This window comes from Asparagus officinalis, chromosome 8 (assembly GCF_001876935.1).
Source record: "Asparagus officinalis chromosome 8, Aspof.V1, whole genome shotgun sequence".
NCBI classification, from domain to species: Eukaryota; Viridiplantae; Streptophyta; class Magnoliopsida; order Asparagales; family Asparagaceae; genus Asparagus; species Asparagus officinalis.
Window position 1 is genome coordinate 123652343 of NC_033801.1, and position 18653 is coordinate 123670995.

The 18653-nt window shown below is 34.0% G+C and overlaps 1 protein-coding gene across 1 annotated transcript in view; it reads right to left on the reverse strand.

The window, feature by feature from the left end:
• Positions 1-7968, reverse strand: part of LOC109819434 (phosphatidylinositol 3,4,5-trisphosphate 3-phosphatase and protein-tyrosine-phosphatase PTEN2A) — an 11766-nt gene extending 3798 nt beyond the window's left edge. The window contains exons 1-10 of the mRNA XM_020385161.1: positions 7833-7968; positions 6672-7131; positions 5882-5983; positions 5747-5803; positions 5500-5565; positions 3844-4020; positions 3647-3733; positions 3493-3557; positions 3305-3381; positions 49-95 (exon numbers count right to left, since the gene is read on the reverse strand). Coding sequence (XP_020240750.1) covers positions 49-95; positions 3305-3381; positions 3493-3557; positions 3647-3733; positions 3844-4020; positions 5500-5565; positions 5747-5803; positions 5882-5983; positions 6672-7073 — 1080 coding nt within the window. The 5' untranslated portion in view covers positions 7074-7131; positions 7833-7968. The remainder of the gene's footprint in view (positions 1-48; positions 96-3304; positions 3382-3492; positions 3558-3646; positions 3734-3843; positions 4021-5499; positions 5566-5746; positions 5804-5881; positions 5984-6671; positions 7132-7832) is intronic.

An 18653-nucleotide genomic window follows, 5' to 3' on the forward strand; every position in this document is an offset into this window, starting at 1 on the left:
AATAAGAGTTAAAAGAAAATAAAAATGATAAGGTCAATATTTATATACCGATAGGTCCTTGGTCCTTGGATGTTTCTTAGTCGAAAAGAGGACCTCTGCAAGACAACAAAAAATACATCAGGATTTTTACTGACTCCAGGATGTGCAAAAACAAAAATTTATAGAACTAAGGAGTCCTGTCATGTTATAATGCGTAATTCACACTAGTAAAGGTTCCCTCTTCAAAGATAAAATGGCATGTGTAACTAGCATTCTGATAGTAATTGTATGGAAAGAATAAGACAACTATATATTCTGTGTAACGCCTCTAAGTCAACTGTCATCAGGAAAACTATAATTGAAACGAAAAGAATATATTTCAACTCGCAGGTGTTGGCTTTCTTGTTTTGATGATGATTTACAAACAATTTACCACTAATGTTGTTTGTCTAGTGTTTGTGCATTCCTATGTTTTGTAAACAAACAACGTAGTTGGAGGATGGATGGATTAAGCCTACACGATCATATCAAGAGGAGGTTGGCGGATTTGTGGAGTGAAGCTACATACAATTCAAGTTAAAGATCAAGTTCAAGCTTCATCCGTAACGTGTACCAAGTTGAGCTACAATGAAGATCAAGATCAAGCTTGGGTAAATTAGTATAGGTTTATATTAAAATACTATTTTGTTTCATGTTTATATGCCTATATATGATTTCCCCTTTAACAAGCTTATATTTAATGAAATCGTATTTAGTGTTTTGAATATATTGCATAGAATATGCAATTTTGTGAAAATATTATATTCTTAGTTTGTAGACTTCAATATCAGTTTATACATGTTTTACTAAGTCTATAAAAACATTTCACAAAGTTTCAAAAGTTGGTTTATGTCAAAACATCAAAATTCAAGTATATCATATTTTCATGTTTTGGACTATTTTATAAAATGATGATATTTTTTATTTGGGAGGTCCTTTCTGATAACCAGTCACTGTAGCATGTTTATTATCATGTCTACAATCATTCCCCAAAGTTTTACATTTTTTAAAATTTGTTTGATATTTTTAAACAGTATTTTAAATTCAGAAAAACAGCTTTCAGAACCAGTTTTCTGTTATATCAGTTTTCGGTCGACCGCACCGGTCGACCGCTCGTTTGTTCTTTCGTCAGCATGGTCCAGAGAGTTGGTCGGTCGACCGATGCGGTCGACCGACCGCACCGGTCGACCGACGATGGTCCAGAACTGTTTCTTCGTGTTTTTGCTCTCCGTCGGTCGATCGATATTCCCGCCGGTCGACCGCCTATATGACCGTTGCTTTCCCAACGGCTATTTCCTGAACTGTTTGTTGGGGCTGTTTTTGTTTTTTGTTAAGGGTTTTGACTGAGATTTAGAGTGGGTATAAATACCCTATTACTGCTCTCTTTCAAGATATCCAAAAAGTTTTTAAACAAAGTGTTTAAACAAGGGTTTAGGGTTTTACTGTTTGTTTAAGTTTGGGTTTCTGTTTACAAAGGAGGAAGTTTTCACTGCAGATTGAGTGATTCATTCTCAATCCCCTTCATCCTCTTCTTTGTGTTCATAGAGAAGTTTTCTAACTCTTTTCTCTAGCAATTTCATTATTGATTTTCATATTCTTATTATTGCTAGTTTGCTATTTGAGTTAGATTTTATTTTACTCATTGTTACACACACCCACATTGAGCTTTTAGTATTTACATACATAATATAGTTGGGTGGTGAGAGATTGTAACTTTGAGTTGTGCTTAATTGAGTTCTCATCCATAGTTGAGAACAATCATTTGTTATATTGTGCTTATTGTGAGATTCACTTTGTAATACACTTGTACACCGAGTGAGGAGTGTGTGGTGAGAGTCGGGGATCGTCCCAAGAGGAGTGGCGTCGGTTGACGTGCCTAGGGAGAGGTTGTAACCGAGCACTTGAGGGAGACACGGCTAGGTCCAACACTTAGTGGGTGTAGAGTGGGATTACAATAGTGTGTTGATTGTAAAGTTTTCGGTTAGCTAGAAAACCGAGTGTGAGGTGTAAACGTTATTCGGGTGACGTAGAAAACCCGGTTGATAGTGGATTTCTCCCCGGGAGTGGGGAGCGGAGACGTAGGACGGAAGGTCCGAACTCCGTGATCATATTGCTTGTTTGAGTTTGTCTTTGGCGTATTTGTTTTTGCATTCATCTTATATCGCCAATTGTGCATTGCTCATTCATTTCATCCACTATCCTATTTAGATTATTTACCCTTGTGTAGTTTATATATCCTTACATATATATATTCATCATATAGGATATATCTCATTGTTCATATTGCTTATCCTAGCTCATATATATTGTTATATTTCATACTTGCTAGGATAACTTGTTAATTAATTTTTATTGGCATATAATCGGATTAGATTAGCATAAGACCCTAATCACCCCCCTCTAGGGTCTAACAGCAGGCATAAGGATCTCTTGCATTCAACAAATGTCACAAGACAATCATGCAAACTCCACAGTATATATCATTTGAAGGAACAGATAATGACTCATGTCAGCAAACAAATTAAAGCTTTGGCAATTTTTTTACACAAATAGCCTGCAGTTGCTTTTCTTAAAGCTTTATGCAAACAGGAGAATCTTTAACACACGCTCTGTCAAAACTTCATGAAATTTTCCATGCAAAATAGTAAGGTTGTCTTGACAGACAATGTCTAGATGCATCACTATTAATCCCTACATCTTATTTGATTGCTGAGTTAGAACCTCCATAATCCCCAATTTTATCAGCCCTCTATCTTACAGATCAAAACCAATCAGAGTTAGGAACAGGCTGGAAAATGATCTTTTTAAAATATTTAAAACCTTGGAAGTTCTGACCAAATCCATAATTCTAGGTAGTGAAGTTCAATATCATCAATTAAGTTGAGAAATGTTGATTAATACTAGCATAAAAATGTCCCATCAAATTTTAGTCTGCTTTTTTATCTCAATATTTCATAAAAACAAAGAATGCAAATCGTTTACTAGATGATAGATATAAAAGGGGTTTCATCCTTAATCTATCATGTGCTAGATGATAGATATAAAGGTGTGTCGTCCTTATGCTTCTAAGACTTTCCCACGGCACTATCCAAGATACTACCACAACTGCATCTGCAGCATCTGTACTGAAAACTCAAATTTGCTCAAAGAAACCTAGCGGTAACCAATTATAAATAAAAGAAAATACAAAAAGCATCATATATCTTTAGGTAGTTTCACAAACAGGTAACAAATTTTCTTTGCAAAGGTATAACAAATGACTTTCTAAAGCAAGATAAGATATTACCATTATGATTGGAGACAGTAATCGAAGGCCTGATCCAGTAAGGGCATCGGTGAAGTCGGAAACCCCTGAGCATACATCTGGTAAGGAAAACAACTTTATTTAGACGTTCAGCCTTGGATTTCACTATTACTGGCTTGTAGAACAAGTTAAAAATATTACAGCACTCCACAAATGCTCATAGAACATACCTACGACCAGGTTGATTTTCACCATTGAAGTATGTTAAGATGCGTTCAAAATACTTCACATATCTCTGGAAGAACCAAATTGAAGAGAAAGGGAAAATAAAAGCAAAATTCCAATAAAATATTCATAATTTATCATTGTAAAAGATAGACTCACAATCTGACTAGGAAGAACAAGCCCTTTTCCATCTACACATCTTTTCTGGTTGTAGTAATCCATCGATTCTTCAGCAGTTGGGAAGAACTGTAGAACAATACACAGCATAAAAGTCAAAACAACTTGGGTAAATTACTTGATTCAACCCTCTCCCTATTGCTCACCGCAAATTGATAAATTAATCAATAAAATCTAACCTTCAGATATAAAAGAAGACTAGATATCATCAATCCCGTCCTTGCCATGCCAGCTTTACAATGAACAACTACAACATTTTCAATATCTTCTTTCAACCATGAGTAAGCACTTTGACAGAATGATGTTATAAGTTGAATTGGAGGACAGTTGTGATCATCAAACGGGAAACAAGCCACCTGAGAATATAATACATGTTATATTGCAATCTACAAACTGATTCAGCAAACTTCATAAAACTACACTATTACTCATAACTAACAATACCAGCAGTTATTCAGATGCAAAAATATAAGCTGTTTCAACATACACTTCTAGCGATGGTCAGAACATTTTAACACTGAAATTAGGCCATATAGCATCATTTTCTTATAGGTAGTCTGGACGAATTTAAACTAAAATCTTTTATACGACCATTTTAGTTATTTTTTGTAATACTGACTAGTCACTGCTAATAATGCAGAATGAGATGGTCCGCAGGGGAAAGCAAAAAATTCAGTGGGGGAATAAAATAAACATGTTAAACCTCCTTGTTAGCTTCACTTCAGCACTCTAAAGAAATTGCCGTAGTGATCACACAGAATCCCAAAGATTAAAATTGATATACCTACTCTAAAGCTTGCATTTACAGAAGCATAGAACAAGAATAATGTCACAGGATGGGCAAAATACAGAGTACATAGTGAAACACTCGTGCCATTCAGTTATTTTATAACCAAGAATCTGTAATGTAATACCTAGAAGAATAATAGTAGTAGGCAGAAAGTAGCAATATCAATGTGACGCCAAGAATCTTGAGAACAAACAAGATCAGGCAGTTGTAACCACTTAGTGTGTTTCTTTTAGTAGGTTCATGTCACAAGGATGATGTTGTAATTGCAAATAAGTAGATTTTAGTAGCAGGTATGTGCTCATGTGTTTGAGCATAAAACTGAAGATACATCAGATGCCTTCTCTTTGTATTCTAAATTGACAAAAAACAAAAGATGGTTATTCCGAAGTCAGCATGATAAAAAGATTTCACAACTAAAAATTCATAGGAAATTTATAACATTTAATTGTCATAGAGCAAACTGCTGAAAACTGCTTCTTTAAGTGCGATATAGAGAGGGCAAAGGTTCATCCTGGATGGTTCCCGTAAGGAAACACAGCAAGAATGAGGTTTACTTGTAAAAAATGCAAGTCTAATATACTTCTGTACATGTATTGAAAACTTTACAGCTCATAGTATTAGCAATAAGCAAACGCAATGGATATGTATTTGGGAACATATCTTCACACGTCCTTTTTCATTTGCATTCATGAAAGAGAGAGGATATAATATTAAGGATGGGTACATACACAGTGAATGACACATGAAATGTTAAATATTTATATACAGATTGTCACGGAAAAGAGTGAGATAAAAGGATTGAAGGGAATGATTTTTGAAGACAGCTAATATGGCAAGATACTTAGGATTTATGCAAAGACACCAAAATATGAGGCCGGTGCTTCTTTATGTTATTCTACGTTATGGAACACACAGCTAAAAATGCAAGTGCAAGACTGTTTAGATGTTTTTATCATTATAATCTCTAAACAAATATTTTGATCAATTCCACTTCAAATCTGATAGATGCATAGGGAGTACAACGTATTTGCAAACTAAAGCATACCTTTCCTTCAAACAGTGATGCATCATACAGCCGCTCTGAACAAAGGTTGTATACTTTGTACTTTCCCTGTGAAAAGAATTATTATAATTAAGTTTTCAGTATCTATTTAATATTGTAGTAAGAAAATATCATCTATGCTAATTGTATACTTGCACAGAGCTACCATATGATGAAGGAACACTTAAAGAGCCGAACAGACAAGCATAACTATAATTTACTGTTTGCGCAAGAGACATAAACTGGATACCTTATGACGACTTTCAAAGAACTTCATAACCTCTTCCATATGATTTCTGTAAAATCCCTGCATGACATACATAGACTGTAAAGAAGAGGGACAAATATTTTTAGCTGAAGCAGCAAGATAGCTTTTTCTCATTACCTCAACATATCCAAAAAAACCTGAACTCATGTCACCTGCAGGGAAACCCATGGCAATAATATTCTCTGTGATATATGTCATGTCCAAATCGAACCCATCTTCCTATAGAAAAGCCCACATTAGCATTTCTGCTATAATTTAATCAGTGTACAGTTGTTTTGTTTTAATATCAGTTATATGGACTGTGAAGACTTGTATGACACTGAAAATGACCAAATCCAACATTTGGATCTTCACACCTGCCTTCGGCTGAAATTTGGCAACTGAAGCAGTGAATTTTGCATGTTCACAAAAAAAGAAACAGGGAAAGATAATTGTTAATCAATATATTAAAAGAATAAAGATGTTATGTAAAAAAGCTAAAAAGAATATAAATCAAACCATGTGTACACACACACACACACACACACATCCATTTCATGTAACAATCCCATTTGTTGCAGAAATGCACTTATAATCATAAAAATGACTGAACACATAATTTGGCTGTTAATCAAAATGATATTCAAACATATACACCATTTATAATGATGAGAAGCTCACAAAAAGATGGAATTTCATGTCACATTGCAAAGATGACCATGAGGTGAAAGAAATAAAACAGACTCCCATGTCGAAGGATAACATGGCATTCTTCATTTGGCGAATTAACATTATTTAAGTTGTGTATTGTGACAGTGAGGACTATACAAAAATGGACCAAGGAGAACCAACATCCAGCAAATATGAACAGAAAACACTAAAGTTCTTAACTGAAAAAAAAGGAGGACAATTCATAGCAGCAAGTTACCTGGTATCTCCTTTTGTTTTGAGATACAATGTGGCGAGCCTTGACAGACACTGCCTTTACTGCACTCCTAGATGAGTCCATAAACCCTTTCGTTAAAGATCCAAAAACACCTGGCTCTGTAGCTGTTGAAGTGCCCTCAGCACTTTCATCTTGTGGAGAGGATTTAGGAGACAGGCGGAGTCCAATTCCACTAGTTAAACGTGCAAAAGGTGATTTTCCTGCATTACCATCTTCTTGGCCTGATGGCTTTGGAATTTTGAGGCTTTTGGCCCATGAGGATATGCCTGAAGTAATGGATGGTGTATCTCGTACGCTAGTTTCTTGTCCAGTAGAAGTAGACTGCTGAATATTAGGAGATGTTGCAGATGGCAAAGATGAGGGTTCAACTTGCTCCGAAGCCATCACATATGGAACCAAATTTTCCTCCAAATAAATCAGAAAAATCCTTGGACATGCAAAACTGAAATAGGAAGTGTTTAAATGATATCCGTGCCCATTATGTTGCAATCAAGCATAAACTGATATAATTAGATAGAAAGTACTAAAGAATAACTATGATGGAGAAAAATGCATACAACTGGGATCACAATCAGCTGATAAGAAGGACACAAAGCATCGCAAATTGGCTGTTCTTATCAACTAAGAAACCTAGGTAGGTACTTTATCGCTCTCACACTTGTATCCAATTTTAAACAATAAGTGAACGATATCAGAACGAAAATGGGCTTGATGATGGTGAAACCATCAGTCCAACTCGTGGGTGCTAACCTACGACTAACGAGATTCCTGAAGTCCACCTTAAGATCTAGTACCTGGAAACCGAACCACGCTTATTTGTCCTAAGTAATCTTTAATACAAATTGAATATTGACCAAAATGGCAAAATTTTATAACATCTTTGAATGAAGCTTGTTTCTATTTCATATGAATGATGGTAATCAAGTGCTTGATTGACAAAAAAAAATATATTTTACACAGCATCGAACTAAATGCGCCCCAATTGTATTGCAAACATTAGCTATGCAATTCATAATTCAAATCCCCAATCCACAAATTTCCAGTTGCCAGAAGCTGAAGGTTATAAAACTAGGGTTTCAATATCCAATTGGGGATCACAAAGCTCAAAATCAATCATGAAATCAAGCTCGATCGAAAGCTAACCTCAAAGAGATGGGGTTTTTGATTGAAGCCCTTTTGATTTTGAATCCAGATTTTGATGCAGTTGCAGATCTGAAGAGGAGCGTGAGCGAGTGAGAATCTCACGTCCAAAAATTCCCCAACTCCTTATTAAAGTAGTTTTATTTACGTCATCTATGTATTGTTATTGTCTTGATCAGGCACTACACCTCTAGTGGGTCGGATCGGGTTTGGACATTTAACCCGATCCGGATGAATAGGGGGGGTGTTTGGTTTGTGAATTAATGTTGATCCACGCAATTGATTTTGAGAAACTCATAATTAAAATCGTGTTTTTTTATGATGGATATTAAATAGGATATGTATGAGTATGGTGGATAAAATTAAATCAAATTTTGTTTGGTTGTACACTAATTTCGTTGAGAATATGTAATTAAATTTATAAATTCAGTTGAAATCAGCATGATTTTAGATTATTAAGTTTGATGCGTTTATCTTAGGTGGCAATCCCAACTCTGTATGTAAAAAATAACAAACAACTAATGTATTTGCTAAAAATCGGTGTTTTTTAATTTGTTTGGTCCCTTTTTTTTAATCCAATGATGCAAAATACATGGAAACAAATAGCTCCTAATAGTGTTATTCATATTGATCCGAACAGGAATGAGCTCGTTTTGCCATGGAAGTGATTTTTCACAAGACTACCATGTCTCAAGCAAACAACAATTTACTCTACTTACCCTCAGTCATGGTAATTAGTGAAAAAAAAATGATAATTCCCTTTTAAAAAAAGGTATATTGGTATTTTTTTTGTGCAAACCCCTCGAAGCTTCGTGGTAGTTTTGTAAAATTATCATATTAGGGATGCAAGTTTATTTTAACGATCTTACTTGATGATCACCATCTAAAATGCCTAATTTTTTGTGGGGATATCAGCCTTCCATAAAGCCTTCCAAAATAGTTTTTCTTCAGCACGGTGTTGGACCGTCGAAGCCTTGGGATAGCTTTAAGGGGGGGTTTGGTTGCACAATTTTATAGAAAAGTTTTCTTAAAATATCTGACAATGATAATTCTGTATTAAAAATTTTATGTAGATTTTCGTAAACTGTGTTTGGTTCAAAAAAATTTACAGAAATATTTTTCGTAAAGTACAAAAAAGTACCAAAATTTACAAAAATCAATTTACTCTCAAAATGGGCGGAAATCACCTAGAAATCTGACACCACATTAACATTTTTCTATAGAGTTGATACTTTTCTATAAATTTAGTGGGTGTTTGGTTCAATTTCTACAAATTATAGGAAATCTTGCTATTTTCTATAAAGTTATGGGTCATTTTCTTGTTTTGAACCAAACAAGCAAAGTAAAAAAAAAGAAAATTAGTACTTTTTGACTTCTCAAAAATTTTTCTATAATTTTTTTTAAGAAATGTAAGGAAATCATATTTTTAGTGAAAAAAATTTCCTATAATTTGTAGAAATTGAACCAAACACCCTTTTACAGTATGCACTCCGTAGAGTAAACCATCCATCTTCTATTATTGCCCATCGAATCTTGTCCTCACAATTCCACCGAGTGATAGGAATCTTTAAAATAGCATTGGAAATTTTCTGTCACAATTTTTCTAATTAGATAAAAATTTCATGTCTATGAAGATTGTTGAAAATCAGCGTGAACTCTTGTAGATAGATATTGACTATATTAAATTAGTGTTATGCCCCACGCAATGGCACGGCTATTTTTTTAGTACATTTTTTAGCGAAATAATAAATGAATTCATGTTTTTGATAGCTTATATTAGAGTTTTGCTATAGGGACTCAAATATGGGACCAACAGGGAGAATATGTAAGGTGTCCCTCTCCTATTGCATAATGAGCTGGTCATCATTAATAATGGCCAGTTCATTATGCAATAAGAGGGGGACACCTCATATGTCATCTCTGCTGGTCCCATATTTTGGGTCCTTAGAGAATTTTTCCTTATACTAGGTGATATGCACGTGCAATGCACGTGGTTTTTTTTTAATAAAATTTTAAAATTAATTTAGGAAAAGATTTGTTATTAAATTATTGAATGTAAGCAATTTATCAAACACAAAGACATAAACTAAAAATTCTACATTTGAACAATAAATTTTCATTTAGTGCTTGATTGGGTGATAGTACATTTGTTGCACTATAATTATCTCGTCTTTCTTTCTGTTAGCAGCAGCCATAGTGCTTGCGTTCATCTAGTTTGCATCATTATCAACAAATGTAAGTCTTGTTAACCCGTTGTCTTGCTTATGAAGATTGTAACTGTTCTTTTTGTTGAATGACTTGTCTAGCGAAACAAGCACTTTAAGCACCGATTGAATTGTCGAGTTGTCTAAACCATTCTGCATTTTATCATTAGGTAGCGAAGTTTGGTTGATTTTGAAAATTAAATTATTTTCATACAGATCGCATAAATGTATAAAATTAGACAATCATTAAAAAATTAACAACCAAAATAATAAAAAAATAAAAATAATAAAATAATCCTCATCAATCATTTCAACTATCCTTTTGGTACATCATGATAAAGAGAGAGAGAAAACAAAAATAATAAAATAACCCTCATCATATTTTAATAAAAAAAGAAAGAGAGAGAGAGAGGATTCATAACCTTAACAATTGACCCGTAACATTAACAATTAACTCGTAACCTTAACAATTAACCCGTAACTTTAACAACCTCTCAATACAAACAACGATAATAATAAAAAACAAAAATAATAAAATAATCCTCATCAATCATTTCAGCTATACTGTTGGTACATCATGATAAAGAGAGAGAGAAAATAAAAATAATAAAATAATCATCATCATATTTTAATTAAAAAAGAAAGAGAGAGAGAAGGGTATTATAGTCTTCACATGTTTTAATATCTTGTGTTTTGTGTTTTGGGGCTCAGAGAACAGATTCTTTATTTTTAGGGGTAAAACACCCATTGACCAAGTCCTGGTGGTGGGAAGCACGTTCACTTGGCTTTTGGGGGCTGGAAGCATTTTTTCCTTAAAAAATATATATTAGACTACAACTTATTCTAAAAATAAAAAAGAAAAAGAAGAAGAAACTCAAAGGCGTAGCATCCAACGTTACTAACAAATTCAGAATGAAATACATAATTGTAAATAGTATTCCCCTTTGGCCTTAAATATTCATTGACCTGGAATGTTGCTACTGGACCACTGTTCATGCTTATATCTCATAGTTGAAAACAGTTACAAGCATATTTAAAAAAAAGAAACTAAAAAATGGAAACAATTGATTATCTTTTCGGGATCTTTCACTCAGATCTTTCACCCAGAGGCCCGAATGAATGTGGTTATCTAAGAAGCTCAATCTTTGTTCACTATACAAACCATGTAAAGGAGTAACTGTTGTATTCATATCCTTAGTCTAGCCTTTACATTCTACATTAGGCGTTTTATAAAGGAGTAACTGTTGAATGAAATTTGAAGTAAGCCTGCATACTACTTTCAGAGAGAACAGTTACACAACTTCAAAGACCACAAGAAAGCTCACTCAAATGTAAAACTGTAGCATTACAATAAGTCTTGAATGTAACTACATAACCAATCGTGAATTTGCTCTATATTGGATAACCCTTTGGCTAAGAACAATCAGAGGAATAGTGGATACAATCCCGAAAAGACAATCTCGAGTAACCATTGGTTGCAAAGAGGTGAGGAGGGTACAAGAAAACACCTCTCATCCAAAACCTCTAACATGAAAGAAATAAACAACAGTAATCACCATAGTATAATGTTTTCGAATCCATCAATCGAAGCTTGATGTTTGACTACATCTCCCTTTAAGGTAACCCTCAAGAGATGTATTTGCTGTTACAAAATCACTGTTGACCGATAGCGAGTCATCTTCTACATCGAGGAGGGCAAGATTGATATGAGACTGGATGTTGGAATTTTGATTTGTTGCTGTTTCATCCAATGCAATAGTCTTCTGTAGAATTATTCACTTGTGCCCTTGCCCACTTAAGGACATTGGCATCTCCTCGTAGTAGCTTGACAACCTGGAATTAGGCAATCAAGATATATAATGTTAGTCATCTACAGTTTACTTCATCATAGTAGTAACAATAAAATGGGTGAATTATTTCAGTCTCACTTGTTGAACCCTTTGAAGCGTGCGTATTGCTAGATATGATAACAAGGATTACCTTGTAGTCATATTTATAAAAGAACATGCATTGAACCATGAAGTTGAATACACTAATTCCGGGTGTCATTAGGCAAAATTGCACAATGATTGTAACATGGATATCAAAAGCTCATTGCTGATTATCCTCAAAAAATAAACAATTGAAAACTTGAAGATAAACGACTAAAAAAAACTGAAACCTTAAGAGTCATGTAATCACGACTGAGAATGTGTCTTCCATCCTTTCCAAATTTAATATCTGAAATTGACGCAATGATCTCAGTGGAAAAAAGATCTCGAACCTGGTGCTTCATGCTCCTCAAACATGGAAGTACATGCAATTAGCCATGACAGTAGCAAAGAAGCAAACAACTCAAAATAAGAATTCAGTAAGTTTTTATTGAAACAAGAAGTCCACCCAATTACATGTCACTGTATAAAAGTTCAAAGAAAAAACAATAGATCACTTACAACATTGAGTGGTTATCACACAGTGCTGATTGTTGAAAATCAATAAGTCGTATAGAGCCCTTGGAGCTACTATATGCTAATGTGTTACAGTGCGTAGTATGGAATTATCCGGATGTTATGACCTTTTGTAAACAAACTAAAAGTCTTAAAATGACGGTTTACAATTTTCAGCATGCCAAAGACCTCTGCCATTTACAGCCGTATTAAACATGAGAACTCCAAAAAGTTGGGTTTACCTATGTCTAAGCACTTGGAATAGTAAAAATTGTAATTGAGAAACAAATTTCCATTCATGTTTCAAAAACATCTGACTTGCACTTAGAATATCTGAGGTCAGATCCCAGGACAATGCTGAACATAATCCACAAATGAGAGGCATATATGAATCTATGACCGTTAAATAGTCCCTTACAATTATGGAGTCAAATAGAAGTGCAAGGCATGTTGGTTATGAGTTATGTTTATGTAAATGTTTGTGCATATAAGCAAGCATGCAAAACAAATTATACTCAAATTATGTACTTTCAAGTGAATAAAAGGATACTCATCAACAAATATTAATATATAACAACACAAGTAACATCATGTGCTTCGCATGGAAAACACGTTGCAGACAACTATCAAGCAATAAAGTCCTGTTTTCTGAAACACATAAAGAGAGATAGTTTGATCATTGTGACGATTCGTGTAAAACCATTCCAATATAAGACAATTTTCCATTTAACCTAACCATGTAAGAGTATATTTGCAAGTTCTAAGAAAGATAGTACTAAAATCTCATCATAATCAAAATAAGAGAACAATGAGTTATTTTCATGCACATATGTTAGTAAAGCACAGAAATGCTATATTATATATTATATACAATTTTAACATGCAAGAGGCTAAGAATCATATGCTTGACAATGAAAATCTATATAAGCTTAAGTTAAGGAACGGTCATTTGCTCAGGAAGACTTTTGATTTTGCTTCCTAAAACAATTTACAAGGTAATGCAAATGGCCAGGAAACCAAACTACCTGCTCTTCTACAAGGGTGGGATCCAAAATTACAGATCCATTCTCAGCCAAAGCGCAACTGATTGCAACTGCACAAAGTAACAATAAAGTTAAAAATTACGAAAGTATATGGAACTACAAATAATCACAAATATTAGTTAGCTGTCCAGCAAGATGCTTCAAAGGAATGCCAGCATCTACAAGTGCAGCACAGGATGCATTTATAGCACATGGCAAGAGCTACAGTCTTGATTAAGAATCTGAAATCATTATAAAAATGTTTGCACGTCCACAAAAGGTTCAAATTGTAACATAAACTACTAAGTAAGGAACCAATTAAGTTTGCATTTGGCTTGTGTTGTGCATCAGATAAATGCAGTTTCCTCTAACAAAAACAGTATCTTTCCATTCAAGTGCACTGATTTCTATGTTAAGAGAATTTAGAAGGTTGATACTGATTTACAAGCTCAAACTGTGTGATCAATAAAGTAGTTTTCCCTATCATTTGCCTTCAGGCTCTTTAAGCAACAATCCCTTTCTTTTCTTATCCCACTTTTTCTCGATAAGAATTTAACACGGTAAGCACGAGTGGAGGATAAGATCAGCTTGTGACTCTAAAGACCCCCTCTAAATACAAAACCGAGAATGATCTCAATTTAGAGTCAAACAGCTCACATATGTGGGAGAAGGCAAGTGAAGGTGATGACAATAAAATATTAAATAATATGAGCACAAAATGAATATCAAGAAGGGCCTGTAACAAAAGTAGGACATGGTTCCAAGTCGAAAACATGTGTGCCATGAATAAGCTTAAAAGAAAAGACTGACAAATGATGAGAATCAATTAATGTTAGAAAAGTTAAAACTAAAGCTTTGTAATTGAACTCCTTAAAAAAGAGGTTCCTGTTTAGATCAACTGAAATGAAGGCAAAAGTTGTATCACGATCTCCACCCATCACTTAGGAATTTTATAGCCAGATTTTAGTGTGAGGATTACTACTTCTAATTCTCCACGAATTTGAGAAACTTAAGTATTGGAAAAGCCATGGAAAGATTGGTGAGCTAAAAGCAAACACCCAGTTCTTTCATGCCATATACGCCAGGATAAGACATCTTGTAATCTCTAGCATCATATTAGCATTTCCATATCATGAGTTGAGTCGATCATTCAAACATAAAAGTTTCAGCGATCCTCCATAAATTTCTGAATAGCAAATTTAAAGAATAATGAGATATTGTTTTAAATTGTTAGATAGGCATTCCTATCAAGACGCAAGGACTTTTGATGAAAGACTCTGTCACAAAGTCCATTCCACGTGTTAATCTATATGAATTCAAGGAAATGTTTTACTATTAAGAATGATTCAATTTGACTATTTAAAGAGGTGCAGTGAGATAGGATATAAGATTTCCAAATAAATAGAATTTGTGGTTGCAAAAATAAAAGGGTTAGAGCAACTCCAACAATGATCCTAGCTTTTCCCTATATTTGAGGAGCAAATATCCCATCATAAGAAATAGGGAGCCAAATAAGGAGCAAGTGCTCCAACAATGCTCCCTAAATAGTTTTGGACATTTTTCATTTACCTCCTTTTGTAATAAATAATTATAACGACTATATTATAACGGCTATATTCCAACAACTAAATTGCACAAGCTCAAGAATTAGCAAGAAAGGATGTAGAGCGAGCATTTGGGGTCCTCCAAGCACGTGGGGTCCTCCAAGCACGCTTTGCAATTGTGTGTGGACCAGCGCGATTTTGGGATCAAGAAGTACTAAAAGATATTATGAAAGCATGTATCATAATGCATAATATGATCATTGAAGACGAGCGAGATATTAATCAATGCGATTTCAACTATGATGCAATCGATGAAAGTCCAACTATATCATTGTCTCGTGAGCGCACACCACAATTTATTGAATTTATTCAAGCCCACCATCGCATTAGAGACAGACAAACACATTCTCAACTGCAGGCAGATCTTATTGAGCATTTGTGACAACGACATGGTGGAGACTAGGAAGCATTGTGTGTTGTGTTAGTTCTATTGTCTGTTGTGTTAGTTCTATTATTTCTCTTGTTAGTTCTATTGTCTGTTGTGTTAGTTCTATTATTTATCTTGTTAGTTCTATTGTCTGTTGTGTTAGTTCTATTTTGATAGTGTTAGTCCTAGTGTCTGGCGTGGTAGTTCTGTCCACCTCAGTTTTAGATCTTGCCGTCCGTTGAGATTCACAATTCTTGAATTTATGGAAGTAACCATGCACCATTTGCCAATATCTTTCATTTTTTTGATTGATCCCTTGCACTGCATCCGTGCTTATGTTGAGCCATGCAGATACAAGTAGAATGTCTTCTTCCACGGTGAAGTTTTTCGTTCGTCCGGTTTTTCTAGAAACATTATTTTCAGTTGACTCAACTGGCATAACAGATTGACTGGGATTTTCATCTAGTAGACCACTATCAGACAATGATCCCTCATTTAGTAGAGAAGTGTAATAATCCATCTGTCCAAAAATAATACAAATTAATGTCAACACTATAATTAGTTTAAAAAAAATTAAAAATGAAATGAAAACTAATAAATCAGTTGTAAGTATAAAATATGAGAGAAATAAAATAATTAAGAGATGAACTAATTTACTTACCTTTAAAGAAAAATAGTATAATGCCAAGTGCTTTTAAATTAGGAGATGAACTAATTTATCCTATACAAAGATGCAATATTTATAGATGAAAGGAGAATGAGAGGGGTTTGAATGCAAATATGACCGTTGCTTTTATGAACTGTTGCTTGTCACTGTGCATATAGGGAGCCTCTCACTTGTCTTTGATTTGGAAGATGCCCACAAGCACCCTATATTTGGAATATGGGATAAGGAGCTTGTTGAAGCCTATAATTCAACTCTTACTCCCTAAATTTGATCAAGGACAAAGGATGAGGAGCCTCTTGGAGTTGCTCTTACTAAACTATCCAAGGGAACTCCTTTGCACGTATAAACTAAATAAATAGAATCTGTGGTTGCAAAAATAAAAGAGATCACAGGCGACTAAACTAAACTTACTTTACAGTCGCGATTTAGCTGCTGTTTGTATTTTTAAACGCTTGTCAATTGAATCTGTAGAAAATCGAAAAATAGGGCAAAATTATTAGAATAAAATAAGAGAACTGAAAAACTAAAAGGGGATAGTGTGAATTGAGCATAACTAAAGCTTAGATCTAGGGTTTAGTACACCTACACAAGTTCTCAATCAAGCTAGCGTACTGCTCTCCCGAATCCCCAATTAAATCAGTTAATTTCCCAATTCGAACCAAAAAAACCTTGTAAATTCAATTTAAAGGTTGAGAATAAGAACTTGCCTGACCTCAGCGGACGGCGAGGGCTTGTTCGCCACCGAGCAGCGAAAAGTTCGAGAAGAAATGTAGTCGCCTTTCTTCGATTTTGGGGAGGAAGGTGGTATTTTGTGATTACCGAAAAGTTCGAGAAGAAATGTAGTCGCCTTTCTTCGATTTTGGGGAGGAAGGTGGTATTTTGTGATTACGGATCGAATTAGGGTTAGGAAATGAGGAGAGAAGGAAGGAGATTTGAGGAGGAGATAATGCAGCCATGACTGTTGAGTGAGTGGAATTTCGTGGGCCGCCGAGAAGAGTAAACGATGAACGCTTCGGCTTCAGCGGAGAGGAAGGCGCTTAGGTAACGATGATCTTTTCGGCTTCTGCAGAGAGGAAAGCGTTATCGAAGTGTAGATTAAGGCTGATTACGCTTAGGAGGTCAAAATTTGGTATATTTAGAATAGTTTAGGGTTAATTTGGGTAGGAGAAAGTTTTTAGGAACTGACTCTTTTAAAGGGTAGATAGATTAATGCGGTATTTCACTTTTTCGTGTTTCTCTTCTTGAAATATGTGCAATTGGCCACTAGCATCCAATTATTGCAAAGATCCAATTAATGTTGATCTTAATTGATTCCCCAATCACTTAAATGAATACTTATTAACAAATATGCTTTGCGTTTAGAACTTAAGTGACTCTCTTGAAAACTTAATTTAAAGATATATCTAATATCTATCTAATCTAATACTATTATAAAAGTGTGTTGGTATGTTAAAACATTTCTTCCAAAAATACCCTTTAAAACATATACATGCATACATAAAACACATGCATCTATACATCAACCATACCTCATACATATATAACCCCCAATTAAATGCATTATTATTTATAACCCCTAAAATAATTTCACCATGACTAAGTTCTTTATATTTTTATAACCTCCCATTAACATATTAGTCTCTTATAATTCTCATTAATTATCACTATCATAATTGAAAAAAACGTTACAACCATTCATCTTCTTACTAAACCACTATAAATCATAACAAATCTCTTGCAAAAATGAATACATCATATGCACCCTTATCATCTCCATTGCACCTCCTCAAATCCTTGAACGTCTCTTTGTCCTTATTTTGCCTATTTGCATTTCATTCTCTACACAACCAATCACTACTTACTATCTCTTATTATAACATGATGAGATTAGCGTGCTAATTTCAATTTGAGATTTATAGTAAAAGATTCTTTCTCTATCTTTTTACGTTGGAGCATATCAAGGTGCATATAAAGGATCTTGCATTTCTTTTGTAGATCACTCAGGTTTGTTTGATAAATATGATCCTAAGATGATTCTTGGCAATTTCAATCACGAAGGTTCTCTTATAAATTAATTTTAAATATTTTTTGTTCAATGTTATTGGTAATTTTTTATCATTAGCATTTCTTTGTGTTTGATTTGGCTTATTATAATTTATGTCTTAATTGGTCAATCTCTATAATAAATAGTTAGTATAATTAATTTTATTTTTTACTATAATTTATCAATACTTTGAGGGACAAATTAAAAATAGCTTAGGGGAGGGACTTGATATTAGTTTTCTGATTTGAGGTACTTTAGAATATCAAAGATTTAAGGAACCGAGGGATTAATTATATATATAACAAATTAATCTCCTACTCTCTCTTTCTTAATTCTCAGTAATGATCACTACCATAATCATAGAGATTAATGTTTCAACTATTTATCTTTATACTAGCCACTATAAATCAGAACTAATTTGTTTAAAATTTTCTATGAATTCTCTATTAAGTATACTTTTCAACTTCATTATTAACACTGATAAAGTAAG